Source organism: Artemia franciscana, unplaced genomic scaffold, assembly GCF_032884065.1.
Source record: "Artemia franciscana unplaced genomic scaffold, ASM3288406v1 PGA_scaffold_58, whole genome shotgun sequence".
Lineage (NCBI taxonomy): Eukaryota > Metazoa > Arthropoda > Branchiopoda > Anostraca > Artemiidae > Artemia > Artemia franciscana.
Window position 1 is genome coordinate 918,297 of NW_027062698.1, and position 18,991 is coordinate 937,287.

Sequence of the window (18,991 nt, forward strand, 5' to 3'; positions counted from 1 at the left end):
AGGACAGTGGATTAGTGTGTTGCTTGGTAATACGAAGCTAAGGGCGTCGATCCCCGCTGCAGCAATTGTCTTTTTTTTATTTTGAGCCTTCAGTCTCTTCAGTGGGCCTTAAAAGTAGCAAGAACAATAAAAATGAAATCCGATTATATCGACTGGATAAGTATAATCCTACATACCCTATATATATGTTGAAAATTAGCAAAAATTAAGAGTCCAATTCTTAAACAAAGTACCTCCATATACAGTTATATTGTTTTTCACTGCAAACTGCATAAGGATATAAAGTTGTCTTTGTAAATCGATAGATTGTCAATGTTGATTTTTTTGTGAAGCTTTCTTAAATTTAAACTATTAGTTCTGCTTATTTATTTTGACGCAACACTGACGAAAATATTGTACTATCCGACAACTTCATAATTTAGAAACAATTGATAGAGAAAATTGCGGTTTTCATGTATGGATAGACAAGGTTGTATCCGTATTTTCTTTCTTTTTTTTGGGGGGTGGGTGGGTACAGAAATGGCTTAAAAAATAAATCGAAATTTGTTTATATGTATGTTGCCGCGTTTTTACGAGTCGGACAAAAATTTCAGGGGTGGGGCAAACCCCTAACCCCCCTCGATACATCCTTGTGAACGGTTTTAAGATGGTTTCAGGAAGGGGGGCAAGTTCGCATTTTGATATCCTTGATACTCTAGTATAACTTCCTCCCCTTCTTTTCATGGTCTAGATTTTAACTAACAATAATTGCTGTATTTAATTTGTATAAATTCCTACATTTGTCTCTTGTTTTTAATTCCTTTGATTTATAGTGTCGGTTAGAGCGGCACCTGAATTGTGACCAGACAAAGGAAGCTACCAGTACAGGTGCCACACATCTGGTGCCACACGACGAGGACCGTTGGTTATTCATTGAAGATGAGTGCTTTTCTGAGCATTTTATGTTGCTTGCCGAAATTACCTTTCTCTCTTAAGCCTAGGCTCTAATTTGTATTATCACTTAGTTGAATGATCAATGCTTTTAAGCAAATAGATTCTCCACCTGTTCAAAAAATTAAGCTCGTTGGCTAATTGGATAGAAGTTTGAATTATTTAGTGTCGAAAAATAGTTAACGAGGGAACAAGTTGAAATCATAAATTTCATGGTAGTTTTTTGGAATTTCAAGAATTACACGTATATTTCGCTTTGATGAAACTATTAAATTTTTGTATTATTGTGTGAAAAGAAATTATTGCATTATGCAATTGAGTTATTACATTACATTACACTACATTACTTTACATTGAAAATTATGTAATTAGTTAAATTGTATCATTTCATTATTTTTATATGCTCTCTCGTCCACAAGAAAACGTTCTATTGAATGAAATAAGTAAAATATTTCATAATTTGCATACCTGTGTTCTAATTTGTTCTTAATTCTTGAGCTAAATGATCTCACTGAAACAAGAGATTTGTGACACATCATCAGCTGTAAGTTGCGAAAATAATAACAAAATTGTAGTGTTTCGTCGATTTATCAAAACCATAGGAAAGCAGAAAAATAGCATAACAAAAATTAAACGTACACTACACATACTTTAAGAACATTGAATATACACTTTAAGGCCTTTTCCGTTCGTTCCAAATAAAAATGTCATTAGTCGAAGTTTGTCTTGCGTTTGCCTTCTTTTACTTGATAATTTATATCCTCAATTTGGAGTGTTGGATTATCAACAGAAATGAAAACTAACAATTTATTATGCTAAAGGCAATTAAATTTTAGCCAACTTTTTGATAGTGAAGAAAAGTGGTGTGTTAAAATCAGTTCTGCTCTATATTTCCAAAATTTCTAGCGATCCGATATCGACAATCTTGCTAAGAAGAACGGTAATATCAAATACCAGAAAAGAGCCAGATTTTATAACTTTCAAGTGAAATCGAATTCCACAGTCGGAACAAGCGATATCAATTTCGGGTAATCTAACTATCGATTTGATTAAATTAAACTGTCATACAAAGGCTGTTGATAACGATTCTAGGGACTCTTCGGACTCGACCTTTGTATTTGTTGAAATCCTCCCCTCCCAAAACAAAAAAGAACAATGCATTTACGCTCATGCAGAATCTTGCTGCATTCTTTATTTTATATGTTTATGTCTTGGTACCTTTTGGTATTTCCGAGGATTAAGTAGTGCATAAAAAAAAGAAAAAAAAAGAAAAAACTAAAGTTGAAGTTAGTTAGGATTGAAGTTCGAGTCGCTCTGTAGTAATGATTTAAATCTGTTTTTTAGCTGCAATGGTACTGGTCAAAGCATTATTGTCAGGTATTGTAGCAACATCGTGGCCTTGTTCGTGAGGTATTTTTCTGGGGGGGGTGGAGGGAAGGGGAGTTAAAAAAACTTCCAAAACGCATCAAAACTTGTTTTGATGCATTTTTGTTATGTGTCTACTAGTCAGACAGAAACTTTGGGGGGTTTCGAACCCCGTATCCTCTGAATACGGCCTAAATAATAACCCAATTAGTCATGAAAATAGCATAAGTATTGAGGTACCACCAACAAGCCCGTAAAACAGGAAGTATATGCGGTGTTGGTGTTCAACTAAAATTAGAAACGATCCAACTACTAATAGACATTTTTTTTTTACTGCTTAACTGACTAATGACAACTACTAATTGATATGGATTCTTAATTGACATAATCTAAAAAATGAAGTGGGAATACAATAATTTAAAAATGGTTTCAGATAAAATGTAACTAAATTTAAGCAAAGATGTGGCTAAAATGGCACTCACTAAATCAGTCTACTTAAATCGAGGGACATGATAAAAACCCACTTCCATTCTTATGAAATTAAAATAGAAGATATAAGATTGTTTTATATCCATCTATTTGAGTCCAAAAGTCAGTTTTTCGAACAGTTCGTGGCCAAACCGTAAGTAAGGAACGGCTTGGCCTAGCAGTAATAGAAATTCTTAAAAAGGAATTCTAATGACAGTTAATGCATCAAATATATAAGAAGTATAAAATCAATTAATTATAGTGTTGCCAATCAAAAGCCACGACCTTGAAAAAAATTGTTTGACTTTCGAAAAACACCCCAAAAATTCAAGCGATGTTTAAGAAAACCACACCATCAGGTTCAGCATATCAGAGAACTCTACTGTAGGGATTGCAAGCCCCTATCCACAAAAATGTGCAATTTTGAAATTGATAGATAGACTTATCTATTAACAAATGAACTGACATCATTTTTATACAATCCTAATAAGGGCCTAAGCCAGATTCGCCTCTCATGCAATCGGACTATTTATCTTGGCTTTTTCTGCAATTAGCAATGGCTTGATGCCCACAACTACGGGAGGAAAATTTTGCGAGGGAAGATGGCATTTCTGACGGGAAGAATTTTCCATCGGGAGTCAAGTTTATTTGGGATGTTGTTATGACGGGGGGAGATCTCGTGGCATGATCTGAAAATATGATCAGAAATAATCTATAAAACAAGTTTTTTTTTATATTTATTTATTTATTTATTTTATTAATTTTTTTTTTTTTTTTTATTGGAGGTAAGGAGCAGGATCGCAACTTCAGACAAACCGATTTCATTCTATATACAGAGGGGGGTCGACACCTAGCTTTCAGTTTAAATTCTGAAGTATAAATAGTTCAAAATATTTTCAAGTTAATTAAAAAAAAAATATGTTCGTAAAAGAAAAAAAAAGAGGAGAGGCGATTCTTAAAACGACGAATCGGTATTTTACATATTATTTGCTACAAGCGTTGGTGTATTGCATTGCATATTTATATTTTTTCTGCTAGATCAAAACTTTGTTTTCCTTCTTCTGTAATATTAAAAATTATTTTCCTTCACGACCTTTTTAGTTGAAATAGGACTGTATATAAATTTTTCACGGTTAAAATTATTAGCCAGCTAATTGAAGTGTTGGTAATTTTTTGTGTTAGATTAACTTTATAAAATTACTTGCTTCTGTAGAATTACGAATCTATTGGGTCTTGAACTAAGACAATTTATATTATCCGTGGCTGAAGTCATAAGGTAGTAAATTCAAGTGGTTGGAATGTGTTATGTTGTGATTAGCTTTATGTTTTTTTTTAGGCATAAAACTGGACTAAAGGAAATGGAAATGCTGAAGAAGTTGAACGAGATGGACCGAGAGGATAAATATCATTGTTTAAGACTAATGAGGAACTTCTATCACAAACAGCACTTGTGTTTGGTTATGGAGCCCCTTAGTTTGAATTTGAGAGAAGTCTTGAAAAAATATGGCAAAGGTAAATTAATTGACATTTTTCCTTTATTTTAATTTCAAAACTTAAAAAATGTGGTGTAATGGAAAGAACAACGAGGAACGTCTTATTTCAATTGTATATTTTGTTTTTTGTAAAGCAGGTGTTTTTGTGACAAGCCTACCGCTGTTCAGGTACCAAAAGAAAAAGATCGTTGTATAATTGGACTTGAGAGTTTTCAGATCTAATCATTTTGTTTTAGAGGTCTGCACATAACCCCCATCGAATCTTATTTTGTTGTCCAAAAAGTAATTTGGGCTCATACTTAAAATTAATGGTTGTTTCAATAGGGTTTATTACAATTAATTTTCAAAGGTTTTTAAACGAAAAAATTTTGTCGTCTGATTGAATGAAATTAATGGCATGACTTTTAACCATCCAGAACCCGACTGACAAACCTTCCAGTTATAATTGGAGACAAGCTTGAACGCAAGCTACCTGTCTCCGTAGTTTCACGAAAATATTGAATTCTAACTTTACTCCAATACATTTTTCCTTTTTGTGTTCCTTTTATGTGCCATAAAAAATTACAGTTTTACAAAATAAACTTCCCTTGCTGTGAACTTTCTTGTACTGCTCTAATTAGCACTAATCCACTTTAGGGAGGCTCCCCATCCTTCCTACTTGAATGTATAGGTACCCCAAAGAGCTGACTTCGGGTGCGCCTGATGATTTGCTCCCAACTACGCACTGCACCCCCTGCTGAAAGCAGATAATCATGAGATGGGGACCTGCGCTACACAACTATTAGTCATGCAAAAAAAGTTTTAAGCAGTTTACCGACTTCTGATCCAATAAAGGGTCACAATTAGTTTATCTAAGGCAGGGCTGTTTCCAGGATTTTTTTTTTTGGGGGGGGGGGCGTTGACAAAAAAACTTTTAAAACGCATTTAAAATTTGTTTATATTCATTTTTTACTTTTTATAGTCGGACAAACATTGGGGGGGGGGGTTCAAACCCCCTAACCCTCTGAATACGGCCTTGATCTAAGGTTAGGTTTATACTCATTGGCCGTCCACTATCCCTAGAAACAGTTTTTTCCCCATAAGAACTGCGTCTGTTGTGTTTGTTCAATATTTATACAGCTGATGTTTGTTTTCATTTCCCAGACAAGCGTCTAATCACTTACTTATTAATTGTGATACGAATATCCTACATACCCCCCTGCAAAATATTGATATCATCAATCTGTTATCAACTTTTAAAGGTTTATTTTTGCTTTTTTTTTTAGGTGTTGGTCTTCATATAAAAGCAGTTAAGGCCTACACCCAGCAGTTGTTGCTTGCCCTGAAGCTAATGAAAAAGGCTAGTATTGTGCATGCCGACATTAAACCAGATAATATTCTTGTAAGTCTTGATCTTCCTTGTTTTTTTTTTTTTTTTTTTTTTTTTTTTTTTTTTTTTTTTTTTTTTTTTTTTTTTTTTTTTTTTTTTTTTTTTTTTTTTTTTTTTTTTTTTTTTTATGGATTATAAATGTAAAAAATCTGTGGACAACTGAAGTCAAAATGCCAAAGTGAAAAGGAATAACCTAAAATTGCAAAACAGATTAAAGTGAATAGTCTGAAAATTAGTAGAGAAATAGGAAAAAGACGCGTTTTCTCCTTGTTTTTACTTTTATAATGAATGGGAACAAAATTTGGAGATGCAAACAGGTTTTACTGGAATGAAATCTGTTGAAGTCTATCGAGTGAAACACGAGCACTCCTCGCATTTCACCTATTAAGTAACTATCCAAATTTTCAGCAATGGATCAAAATTCAGTAATTTCAGAAATTCAGTAGAAAGTAGATAGTTTTCCACGGAATTTATTTTTATTGTTTTGTCGATATATGTGTCATTTGTTTTTTATATTTTAACTAAATATCACCACAAATTATTTTGTATTAGTAGATGGCAATGGAGTCTAATCAGAGACACAGACATTAGGCTTAACTTAAACTTGGACAATGTTGCTTAATTTTCGACATGGGATGTTAAAGATAGAACAAAGGATCTTAATCATAGACAAACTCTACCATGGATAAGAGATATCTAAGGCAAGTGTTGTGGAGTAGAATAATTGTGTTCAAATAGGCTAGGATGTAGGGTAACTTTCACTTTGGCTTAGAAGTTAAAAAAAAGTTTCGCTAGATTTAGTCAGCCGATTCTAATAAGTTCTAGCCCACGACTGGCCGAATTCCATCTTCCAAAATCTATATACTTCATAACCAAGATTAGGAACCTACAGTCCTTGTTTTGATATTTGAGAATATAATTGCACTTTACTAAAAACAAATTGTTTTAATGTTATTGCTTTTATAATTTTAATAAATCAAATATTATTAATATATTAAGCAATATAAATCAGCATATGTACATTAAAATGATAATGCATATTTATTTGTATTTCTTTCAGTAAAGTGCAAATTATGTTCTGGGATTGGGAAGGCATAGGGGTTGTGAGCCCTACTCGTGCGAATTTCTGTTCGTTTTGAGTTTGACCCTGTTATTTATTGTAATTTTTGTTCGTTTTAGGTTCCATTTTAACTACCTCCATCACTTTTGACTCTTAAAAGGGAACTGGAACTTCCAATTTCAATCAAATGAACAACCTCCAAAGTTTATACAACCATCCTTTTCATAAGAACCTTAAATGCCCCAGGGGCATAACTTAGAACCCTCGCCCGCCGGCTCTGGTGGTCTGTATCAACCCCAAAAGCCTTGTTATATGGTCTTTGGACTATTTTGAATAAAAGAACTGTCTCAAAATTTCTATTGACTGCATCTCGGTGAAACTCGAAGTGTGTTCGGGGGGGGGGGGGGTAGCGGTGCCCTGATCAGTTCGGCTCTTTAAAAGGGCACTAGTACCACTTATTACCAATCTAATGAGTCCCCTTCAAAGCATACACGACCACCCTTTCTATAAGAACCTTATATGTCCCCAGGGTGTAACTTATAACCCTTGCCCTGAGAGCTGTAAGGGGGGTGGCTGTTTTCTTCACAGACATAATTTCCGGACCCTTCAATTACGATGAACAAAATTGTTATCTCCAGATTTTGATTGGAGGTGTTAGTGGAAATGATAAGCGTGGAAAGGGGCTGAGTCTTTAAAAAGGCACTATAACTTCCATTTTCGGATCTAATGAGCCATCTGAAGTTTATACGACCGCCCGTTCCATAAAAGCCTTATATGTCCTCTTGGCATAACTTACAACTCTATTCCCTAGGGCGCTGGGGGGTTGTATCAACCCTAAAGGCATTGTTATATGTTCTTTGGACTATTTTGAACTAAATCGCTATCTCATAATTTCAATCAGATACGTTTGGTGAAAAGAGGGGTTGTCAGAGGAGGCTAGCTGCCCTCCATCACTTTTGTCTCTTAAAAGAGAACTAGAACTTCTAATTTTCAACCAAATGAGCCTCTTCTTAGTTAAACAACTATCCCTTCAATAAAAACCTTAAATGCCCCGCGGCATACCTTACAACCCTCGGCCCCAGGCTCTGGTGGTTTGTATCGACCCCAAAAGCCTTGTTATACGATATTTGGGCTATTTTGAGTAAAATGAGTGTTACAAAAATTCTATTGGATATATTTCGGGAAAACACGATATTTGGAGGGAGGCTGACTGCGCTCTGATTACTTTGGCTCTTCAAAAGGGCACTGAAAATTCTGATTACCAAATTAATGAGTCCCCTCTGAAGTATATACGACCACACTTCCTATAAAAACCTTATATGTCCCCAGGACATAACTTACGACCCTTGCCCTAAGAGCTGTGGGGGCGGGGGTGTCTTCATCAAAAACATAATTTCCAGATCCTTCAACTAGAATAAGCAAAATTGCTATCTTCAAATTTTGATTGGATGTCTTTGGGGAAATGATGAGCTTGGCGGAGGGGGGGGGCGGCCGGTTGCTCTCAAATTACTTTTGACACTTATAAAGGGCACTATAACTTCCAATTTCAAATCAGATGAGCTCCATCTGAAGTTTATACGACCATCTCTTCCATAAAAACTTTATATGCCCCCAGATCATGACTTACAGCCCTATCTCCAAAGCACTGGAGGTTGTGTCATCCCTAGAGGCATTGTTATATGTTCCATGGACTATTTTGAGCAAAATCGCTATCTCACAATTTTAATTAGATTCGTTTGGTGAAAAGAGGCGTAGTCAGAATCTCTACCTTCCATCACTTTGGACTCTAAAAGGGAATTAGAACTTCCAGTTTTCTATAAAATGAGCTTTCTCTAAAGTTTACACAACCATCTCTTTAATAAAACCTTAAATGCCCCCGGGGTATAACTTACAACTCTTGCTTCCATGCTCTGGGGCTTTGCTTAAACCATGAAACCCTTGTTATATGATATTTGGACTATTTTAAACTAAATGTCTTATCTCAAAATTTCTAGTACATGCAATATGGGAAAATACGACCTATGTCTGTGTGCGTTGGGGCGGGGGGGGCACCTGCCCTCCAATCTCTTTGACTCTTTAAAAGGGCACTAGAGCTTCTGGTTTCCAATCCAATGAGCCCCCTCCGAAGTTTATATGACCACGCTTTCTGTAAAAAAAACAAACTTATATGCCCCCAGGGCATAACTTACAATCCTTCCCTAGGGGTTGTCGGGGTTGTCATACTCAAAGACATAATTTCTGGACCTGTCAACTACGTCAAACAAAATGGCTATCAAAATTTTGACGGAAGTATTTGGGGAAATGATGGGCTTGGTGCGGGGCATTTGCGATTTGATCACTTTTGAATACTAAAAAGGCAATAGTCCTCTCACTTGCGAATCGAATGATCCGTTTTTGAAGTTTTTACAACAACGCTTTTTATAAAAACCTTATATGCCCCCACGGTATAGCTTACATCCCTTTACCCGGGGCTTTTGTGAGGGGGAATGCCATCGTCAAAGACATAATTGCTGGACCTTTCAACTACTTTGAACAAAATAGCTATCTCACAATTTCAATCTGATGTATTTTTGGAAAATACGAGTTGTGTGTGTGAGAGGGGGGTATCTGCCTTCTGATCGCTTTGACTCCTAAAAAGGGCTCTAGAGCTTCTGATTACCAATTGAATGAGCCCTTTTAAAGTTTTTAAAACCACTCTTTTTCTAAAAAAAAAAAAAAACCTTACATGCACCCAGGGCATAACTTACAACCCTTGCCCTGAGGTTTGAGGAGGGGTTGTCATTCCCAGAGGTATAATTTCCTACCTTGATTAAAATTTTGACTGGACGTGTTTACGAAAATGATGGGCATAGAAAGGGGGCTGGTTGCCCTCCAATCACTTTGACTATTAAAAAGGGCACTAGCCCTCGCAATTTCTGATTGAATGAGCTCTTTTTGAAGTTTCGACGACAATTCGTTCGATACAAAGTGCCCTGGTCTAAAACAAATGGTGTATAAATGTTATCAAATCCTTCCTCTAACCGAAAAGCGGAAAAATGCGGATATTAACCACCCTAGACTTATCATAATTACTTCTTTCATTTTGTCATAAGGTCACTTTTGAAATTGTCCTTTAAAAAGAAATTTATTCACCTCATTTCTTCTTTGTTTAACCTTGTATCTGTCGGCTTAATGGATCTTCTTGGCCAGATTTTCTCTTAAAATCATGTTTTCAAGTTTTCATTTTATAACTAACTGCCAGCTCTTACACGTTAGAATTGACATCTGGTCCCTTCAAAGTTAACTTTTTACTTACAAAAATTTGGAAATTATAAAATCTAAAGATTTTTAGACATTTTTTTGTCGAAATTTTAGAAATTGTTTGAAGACTAAACAAAGTTTGGACCAAAGAATGTGGGTAACTTGTAAGAATGAAAAGTGGCACTAGAGTCGTTAAAAAATTTCCAACATTATTTAGGTTTAAAGTTTATCTTCAAATTTTCTTGATGTAATAGTGAGACAAAATCCATATAATTCACAAAAAAGCTTTATTAATAAGCGTCTGACTCCAGTTTGAGAAAAACATCATTATGAACCTTGTGAAAATACCAAGAAACCCCATACGCTTGATGGCGTTGGCAATGTCAACACTAATGGCAGTTTCCAGTCTAGTAAGTTACAGATACTCTTTTGGCTAAACTTTTCGTTGAACAGTCATATGATTGTTAGCGTGAATGTCCGCAAACTAGCGAATGTCGACATTCATCGGTGAATATCCAAAATACCTTTTTTTTTTTTCGCTGTATTTAGTCTGTTTTGCCAGTCAACTTATTCAATTTAATGTAAGGTTTGATGATGACCGGTTATGTTTGGTTGGATTAGGTTGGGTTAGGTAAGGCTAGGTTGTGCTAGGTTAGCTTAGGTTCTAACCCACCTCTAACATTTGTAACTAAATCTAAACTAAATTAACATAATCTAAGCTAACCTTACTTTAACTTTTACCAGATGTCAATTATTCACGATAACATATGAACGTAACTAAACATATTATTACATATAGTGAAAAGCATGAAGTTCTTTTTTTTTTTACTCTAGTTGGCAAAGTAAGTTTTATTAATAAGTGTCTGATCAGATTTTTAGAAGAAAGCACAGTTATTAATCTTGTAAAAATACATAAAAATGCCGTAAGCTATATGTCATTGCTATTTTTTTTTAGTCGACATTAATGCCATTTTTCTCTCTTACAAGTTAAACAAACTCTTTGGAATGAACTTCTTATTATACAGGCTGTGCATGTACATATCAAAACTGTGTATTGGTATATAAATATATAGATACATATAGTGAGAAAGCAAGAAATCTCAATAAGGTATTCCTTTCGCAGGTAAATGAATCCAAGGTTCTTCTAAAATTGTGTGATTTCGGTTCTGCGTCTTTGGCAAATGAAAATGAGATCACTCCCTATTTGGTGAGCCGTTTTTACAGAGCCCCTGAAATCATTCTTGGTAAGTGATTGCTATTTGTAAGGGTTCTTATTTTATGTTCTCCATCTTTGTCTGGGCAAAGGAAGTGGTGAAGTGTCATTGGCTTTATTTTGTTTTCCTTTTTTTGTAGCCCTTCGCCTTTCCTCTTTTCCCTTAAGGTGTCCAGATTCTGGTGATTCCCTCCAAATGTTTTGAAAATTTGGTATAATTTCTTATTCTTGTTATCGGGGGGGGGGGGGAGCACTACTTCCTCATTATTTCTATCCTCAAAAATGAAATCTTCCTTAAGTGCCTAATAGGCATTTCTTTAATGAAATGCTACTCTTTCCACTAAAAAGTAATCTAATCAGGTGGTGCTAGGTGGTAGACACATGTGGCAGTAATACACTTTTAGCAGTAGTAATTAGAAATTATTAGTTTATAAACTTAAAAAGAAATAAAATCCTCGTCAGCGCGTTCACTTTTTTCATTTTTTTATGGCCACAGGCAAATCAAGGTTGTTTGGAATCCCGCTGGTCTTTTACTCCCTTTAATGAGCTCGTTTTATGTGTAGGCTTAACTTTGGCTCTAAGGAAATGTGCTTTCTGGAATAACTCACTCAGAGAGACAGCTCTAGATGCAAATGTCACCAAATAAGGCTACTTTTCGGTTGTAGCTTCCTACATTTATCCCCCTTCAGATAATCAAGACGAGCCGTGTTAATCCTAAATTCTTTTGCCACCTTGTCCGGTCATATAAGAGGGCTTCTTCCTTCCACTCAAGGGATTCAGACATGTGGCCATTTTTGTCTATACCATATGTGGCCACCTTTGTATTTGTAATTCTTGGATTTTTCTTTACTTTGGAGCAAGATGGTCTGAATCAGCATCACCGAACTTCCTTGGAAGAAGGACAACATAAACTTACCTTGGGATTCGAACGTCATATGCCTGGACTGCCGATCGTCACTGCCACCCCCCTCCCATACCAAGGAAAGTGGCAACTAATTACTACACTAGACTAAGTGGAAGATTGCCAGTAGACTTTTACTTCTATGCCCGTGTCTGCTAATCTTCTAAAAAGTTTCTTCTAAAGAGTGCTTGAAATCGAATTTGGTTCTTACTACACAGGCATTTAGAAAAAATTTCTTCAGCTGGTTGTTGTACTAATTCTGTCTTCCGATGCATTACCAGCAATGGCTTAAAGTACCCCCCTCCTCCCCTACCAAGGAAAGTGGCAACTAATTACTGCACTAGACTAAGTGGAAGATTGCCAGTAGACTTTTACTTCTATGCCCATGTCTGTAAAATAAAATATCTTGGAAATTGTAAATAATCTAATTTATTATTTAATAAGTTAAAAATAAATTCAAATAAAAATTAAATTAATGAATTAAAATAAATTATGTAATAAATTAACAAATAATTTTGCAACTGAATACTCTACCTTATCTCGAGATAGCTCATAATATCTTCCCTTTGCACTCGAAATTCATGGCAATATGTCTAAACCTAGCTTGGGGCAGCAAACAGAAATTGATTTTTTGCTGAGTTAATTAACCTACATTGAGCTAATTCGTTTGACCCTGGATAATGCAAAATCCTTGAAGACTTCGAGCACGTCACCAAATGTCATTTTTTGTCATTGAAAGCGGGAACTCTACGGTTTAATAGAAAATGGAGGCCCTGCCATCTAGTGTCAACTCCATTTATTTACGCCAAATTTCTTCGATGACAAGAATCGTGTTCTGCTTTACTCATTTGACACTAATGTCTAATTCTGATTTACAGGTTTATCCTATGATTTTGGAATTGATTTATGGTCAGCCGCTTGCACCATCTACGAATTGTATACTGGGAGAATTTTATTTGCTGGATCAACTAACAACCAGATGTTGAAATTCATCATTGACGTGAAAGGAAAATTTCCTAACAAACTTCTGAGAAAAGCCCAGTTCAAAGATGCCCATTTTGATGCTAACTACAACTTTCTTTACAGGGATATTGATAAAATAACTGAAAGGGTGAGTTTTAAGTCCTAATTTGTTGGTGAAGAATGTTCGGGAATGTAATTGTATGTATTTGGAGGGGGGAATTAAAAAACGCATAAAAAATGTGTTTCTATGCATTTTTTTTTTTTTTTACGATTCGAAGTAACTTTTCGTGGAGGGGGGGGGGTCAAAGCTCCCTGCCCCTCACCCCCCTGGATACAGCCTTGGTCTGAGTACCTCTTCTAAGTCCATCTCATGTCAGAATAACATTTCTGAAAGTGAAACGTTTATAATATGAGATGTTTTCGCATCTCTACAACCCCTCCCCCTCCATATGATGACGATGTCAAGCTATTATTAAAAGTGTTAGCTTGCTGTGCAAGAAAGCTAATTCAAATATTCTTTACATTATGATTTTTTTTTTTTTTTTAAAGAATTTTTCATTGACTATATTATACCTAGGGCTTAGTTAGTTTGCAGAAACCTGGCTAATATGAAAAAAAAAATGCTCAAATTTATTTGAATTTTTTTGAATTATTTGAATTAAACGAATTATAACAAATATATAACAAATAACAAACATATAATAATATAACATGTATAAAATATAACATATAAATGTATATAAATATAATATATATATGTATATATAAATGTTATATAACAATATAACATATAAACATATAACAAATTATTTATTTGAATTAATGAAATTTCAAAAGAGCTAAAGGCTCTGCTTCTTAAGAAAAGTATGATGAAGCAAATGCAGAAGAAGAGCAATTAGAACTCACCAGATAGCAGTTAATATGTGTAAAATTTTTCTAATGAATTATTTGAAAAGTTGCAAAAACAGATAGGTCGCAATATATCCCTGGCCCAAAATTGCACTAACCTTCCCAAAAATAAATCAGTCCTTCTTAAGATTCCGTCTTAGCTGATCAGCTTGTTGTCTGATCAGCGAGTAGTGACTTGAACAAAATCTAACAAATATTGCAAAGCGATTCCATGGTATTCAGCCATTTTATTCACTATGCCATTTAAAAGCCCTAGCTCAAAAGTTTCAATACATCACTAACTATTATGACGCATCAGGTGGCGACATATAGATAGATATTACAGATAGTAATAATCCCCAGGAAATGTATGCCCATACTTTTTTGAAGCTGGTTAAAAGAAATATTTAGAAAAGGAAAAACAGCTGGAAGTCAACGTGGTATTGTATATAGAGGGTAGGTGTTGTATATAGAGTTGTACATTTATGGGTTAGTATTTAAAATTTCAATCGCAAGGAACAGGGCGTTATCAGCGCTCACCAGGTGTTGAATCTCATAAATATTCCTTGCTTAGCAAGGAAGCTAATTCAAATATTCTTTGAGTTATGAATTTTTTTAATATTCCCATTTTTAATATGATATTAATATTTCATATTTTTAATATTTAATATTTTTTAATGAAATATTTTAATATTTGAAATTTTTTAAATATTCTTTGAGCTACGAAATTTTTTTTCGAAAACAAGCAATCACTAAGCTTGAAAACAGTCGAATGGTAGATGATGTCTGTAATTTTGTTGAAATTTTATGAGTCAAATAGATGATATATTTACATTATGTTGTAAAAATTTTTTTGTCCAAAGGAATTTATTTTTATTCAGTTTTGGTTTATAAAGCTTGTCCTTCTTCGATTTTAAGTTATCTTTTGGTTTCTAAAAAAACTAGTTTTGCTATTTAAAATAAACATCTTCAATATATTCGATTATACCGCGAAGTAAAAGTTAAAGAAAAAAAATGGACAATGACGACATGATTTTTAATAGTTTATTAAGAAATGACGATTGATTTAAGATACGATCAAAATAATTAGTAAATAATTTTTTCAAATGAGAAATAGAGGTAGAAGTTTATCTCCAATTGCTGTTAATTGATTGACTAATTCTGTATTCTGGGTAAAATGACTGAATTTTCGAGGAATTTTATTTCTAGAAAGCTTATTTTATAGAAATTTAAACTAGGATTTTTTATTTGTGTTTATTAATCAAACAGTTCGTGTCTAGGAAGTGTAAGTAAAGAGTAACGTTTGTTAATAGTAATAAAAAAAATCCCTGGAAATGATGTTTTAACTAAACCATATACGTCAAAATTTATGGCTTTAGGCTATATAGTGAGTAAATAATGTTTTTTTTTTAATGAGATTAGATAGTGATATTAAAACTTAAAGTGAACAAGAATTATTTATTACGTAAGGGATACGGCTCCTTTCTTAACGTCTCCCTCTTTTTGCCGAAGTTTTGTAGTTTTTAAATAATACCTGTTCTCACAGTTTAATCGCCCGTGTTTTTTAGCCGTAGTTCTTAAGATCTTGAGACCGAAGTGCGTAACTTCAGCGCAAAGAACAAGGGCTATAGGGCGTCTTCATCTTCCCTGAAGTCTGGTTTGGAAAGAAGTAGTTCTTAAGATCTTGGACCTGCACAAGTTGACTTGATAACAGTCGTTTTCCCCGATTCGACCGTCTGGGGGGCTGAAGGCTGTTGGCTCTTTCGACCTCGTCACAAGTGCTATATGAGCTCGTGGCTCTTGTTTTCAATCAGGTTCTTTCTTTGAAAGTTGAAAATCATACTTTCATTGTGGATTTTCGTAGCATAAGTTCGTTTTGGACTAATTTTTTTATTCATCCCTTGGAGTATTATCTTTAGGTATTATATTTTGAATGCTGTCATGCATTATGACTTAATCAATATTTTTTTGTCTCCTTCAGAACCTACACGCAATTCATCATTTTCCCAAGAATTAGAAATAAACCTTACGATTTATCAAAGTGTTGCTTAAATCATTCCAAAATATGGCCCTCCCCAGCACTTTGAGCTTGCTTCTTTAGTTTTGACAAAATTTGGAAAATTAGATGTATTTTTAGTAACTGTAAATAATCTTCCAGGAGAAAGTAGTTACATTGACCACCATTAACCCGACCAGAGACCTTTTGGCTGAGCTCCAAGGCTCACATGAAGTTCCTGGTGACCAGCAAAGGAAAGTACAACAATTGAAGGACCTTTTAGATAAAATGCTTGTTTTGGACCCTGCGAAGAGGATATCAATCAGTCATGCCCTAACACACCCTTTCCTTTCCGATAAAATAGATTAATGCCTCTTTTCTACCATATTGTTTTGTAGTGAATTGTGATTTGGCTATATTAAATAATTTGTTTATAAATTGTTTTTAATTGATTTTTTTACGACTCATTTTTTGTTTCAAACGGAAATAGACTAAATAGAGTTTTGGGTACATGGTTTCAACAAGATTTGGAACTGGACGGCAGAAATACCTCCACAGACAACGTACGTTTTTTCCCAAATTCACCCCTGTTACACTCGATTAAAGAAATGAGTCTCAAGAGCAGGCATTTCAATGGGTGGCCTATGGACAGTGTTTAAGCAGAATATTGAGGTATGTTACCATCATTATTGAATCCCTGCAAATGCTAGACTTGTTTTCTTATCAAAAATTGACGCATTTATATCTATAAAATAATCAAAATTAATCAATTTTGTTGTGATACTTTTCATGTTTTTCCTCACAATTAATAGCAAATTTTTTCAGAAATACTTGATTAAATTATTTCTCTATTTTAAGGAATTTTCCTCCAATAAGAATTTCTAACTGTATGTCTGATTGAACAGTTTCCAGGAATGCTTCTACTGACAACTGGCAGGCTGTGCTGCTGCACCAGAAATTTTGAAATTCCTGTAAACTGCGCTTAATAGGGAAACAGAGACAAAGAAGTACGGAAAGTCATATCTCCTATGAAGCTGTAGCCATTTATAGGGGACAGCTAAAAATTGCAGTATTTCACCATATCCCTATACAAAAATAAAGCTAAGAGTAGAAAAAGAAAAGAAGGGGAAAACGAAGTTGTGCTTTCATCTAACAGCAACAAAAGAAATGGCTATCCACCAATTAAAAATAGCTGAAAAAACAGGATAATAAAAAAGCATCGAACGAATCATCAAATGCTGAAAAGGCTTCTCCTGCTTGCCTCGGAATTCTCCAACCAATGGGAGCAACGATAATGACTAAAATAATAGGGAATAATTTTCTGGAAAAAGTCGTACCTGTAAAAAGTCACCCATAGTGAATTGTGAGTACATGTTTGTGAATCGTAACGGGTAGCACCACAGAGGACCACCCAAGCCGGCCAAATTATTTAAATAATTCCTTTGAACTGACGTTCAGCGTTTTTCGAGCATGTATGCTAGAAAGTTTCTAGGGATTGTCTTTATTCTCATCTGGTTCTAGAAAAGTTGTTTTTTAGAGCAGTTTACATGGAGCACATCTACTTTGATGTTAAATTTGCGTCAAAATCAAAAAGAAAAATCAAAAAGAAAAAATCATAATGATTCAGGAATGGTGGCTCTTAATTCGGTTCACTTTATTTGAAAAAGTTTATTGCAAAAACAAATAAAAGTTCTTGAAAAACCCCGCGAAAATGCCCCTTGTCAAAATAGAAATTATATTTGCAAATAATTAATTTATTGGTACCATTTGTTGAATAGAAAGGTTGTGACAACGCTTACATTTAGAATTTCCATAGTCAAAGAATCTTAATTGAGGGTTTGTAGGCTTTACAGTTTTGTTGGAAATTCTAATATTATCCAAAATTTAATTAGGACGTTTATACAGTCTGAATAACAAGATTAAAAAAAATTCTTAAGGTCATCTCCCCCTCCCCCTCTCTGCCATCACTTCTGAGGGAATGTATTTCCTCTGGCATGTGGATTACCGTAATGATAAAGCTAAGACTTGTCAATGACATGAGAAATGCTCAAGAAATGATTATCCTGTTCATTAGTTAGCCGTTTCTTACAAATCTTTTTAAAATTTCTACCCAACAAATATTCATAATATTATTTTCTTTGGTTGAGAACGTGACTACAGATTATCTAAGACCAAAAACATAAAAGCATCAAATAAAAAAAAAGAAAAAGAAATATTTCAGAAGGTGGAAATCGGATCAGAATGGCATGGCCTTTTCAATTATTTTGGCGAATTAATTTTTTCCTGGATTAATATAATAATAAAACAAAGTAAATATACTTTGTGTGTTGTTGCAACATGTAAATTCTAGATGCCTCAGGTTAACGTAAAATACAGCATTGGGAACCTAATTAATTTATTGCTGGGGAAATAATGCAAAAAGGTAAAAAAATATTTGCAAACTCTAAAGGGAAACTTCAAGGCCAGTTGCATAAGACCGATTTCAATAAAAAATAATAAAAAAACTATGGAATATTTAAGGTCTTGTAAACTTAGAAAATTAGTCAAAGAAAAACAGCTGTCAAAAATAAAGGTTAAATAAAAGAGATCATATGGACTTATAATAGAATTAATGAATAGTTTTAGAATTAATTGAATTCAATTAAACATTCATTTGGTCAAACATTCATGCACTCTAGTCAAGCAAATGTTAAGACTGTAAGTAACACAGTCAGTACCCATAGAGAATACTGTAATACAATCTGCATTCTTAATATTTGGACAATGCTTATCTGTGAATTTTAAGAGCTCTAAAAAGTTGAAATGCAAAGTCATTCCTAGGGTGAGGGGCAACCGGGTAAGCTTGCCCCGGATGCCACAGCTGGAGGTGACTAGACGATTGCCCACTTATATAGAATTTATTCTTTTATTCGGCTTATTTTTGATTATATTTTAGTCGAGAGGGGAGAGGAGGGGAGCTCTATTTATTTTTCCCCAGGCACCCCCAATCCTAGGAACGGCTCTGTCACATGCATTGAATTTCTAGTCTTTTGTGTTGGCATTGATTACCTAATGCAATGTAGCATTTCAAACTCATTAACATTTATTTTATTGCCTGAAAATAGA

General features: G+C 34.3%; 1 protein-coding gene across 1 annotated transcript in view; it reads left to right on the plus strand.

The window, feature by feature from the left end:
* LOC136042040 (uncharacterized) overlaps window positions 1-16,324 on the plus strand; it is a 73,683-nt gene extending 57,359 nt beyond the window's left edge. Inside the window, exons 7-11 of the mRNA XM_065726899.1 lie at window positions 4,100-4,275; window positions 5,522-5,637; window positions 11,049-11,169; window positions 12,918-13,150; window positions 16,049-16,324. Coding sequence (XP_065582971.1) covers window positions 4,100-4,275; window positions 5,522-5,637; window positions 11,049-11,169; window positions 12,918-13,150; window positions 16,049-16,255 — 853 coding nt within the window. The 3' untranslated portion in view covers window positions 16,256-16,324. The remainder of the gene's footprint in view (window positions 1-4,099; window positions 4,276-5,521; window positions 5,638-11,048; window positions 11,170-12,917; window positions 13,151-16,048) is intronic.
* Window positions 16,325-18,991: the final 2,667 nt, after the last annotated feature.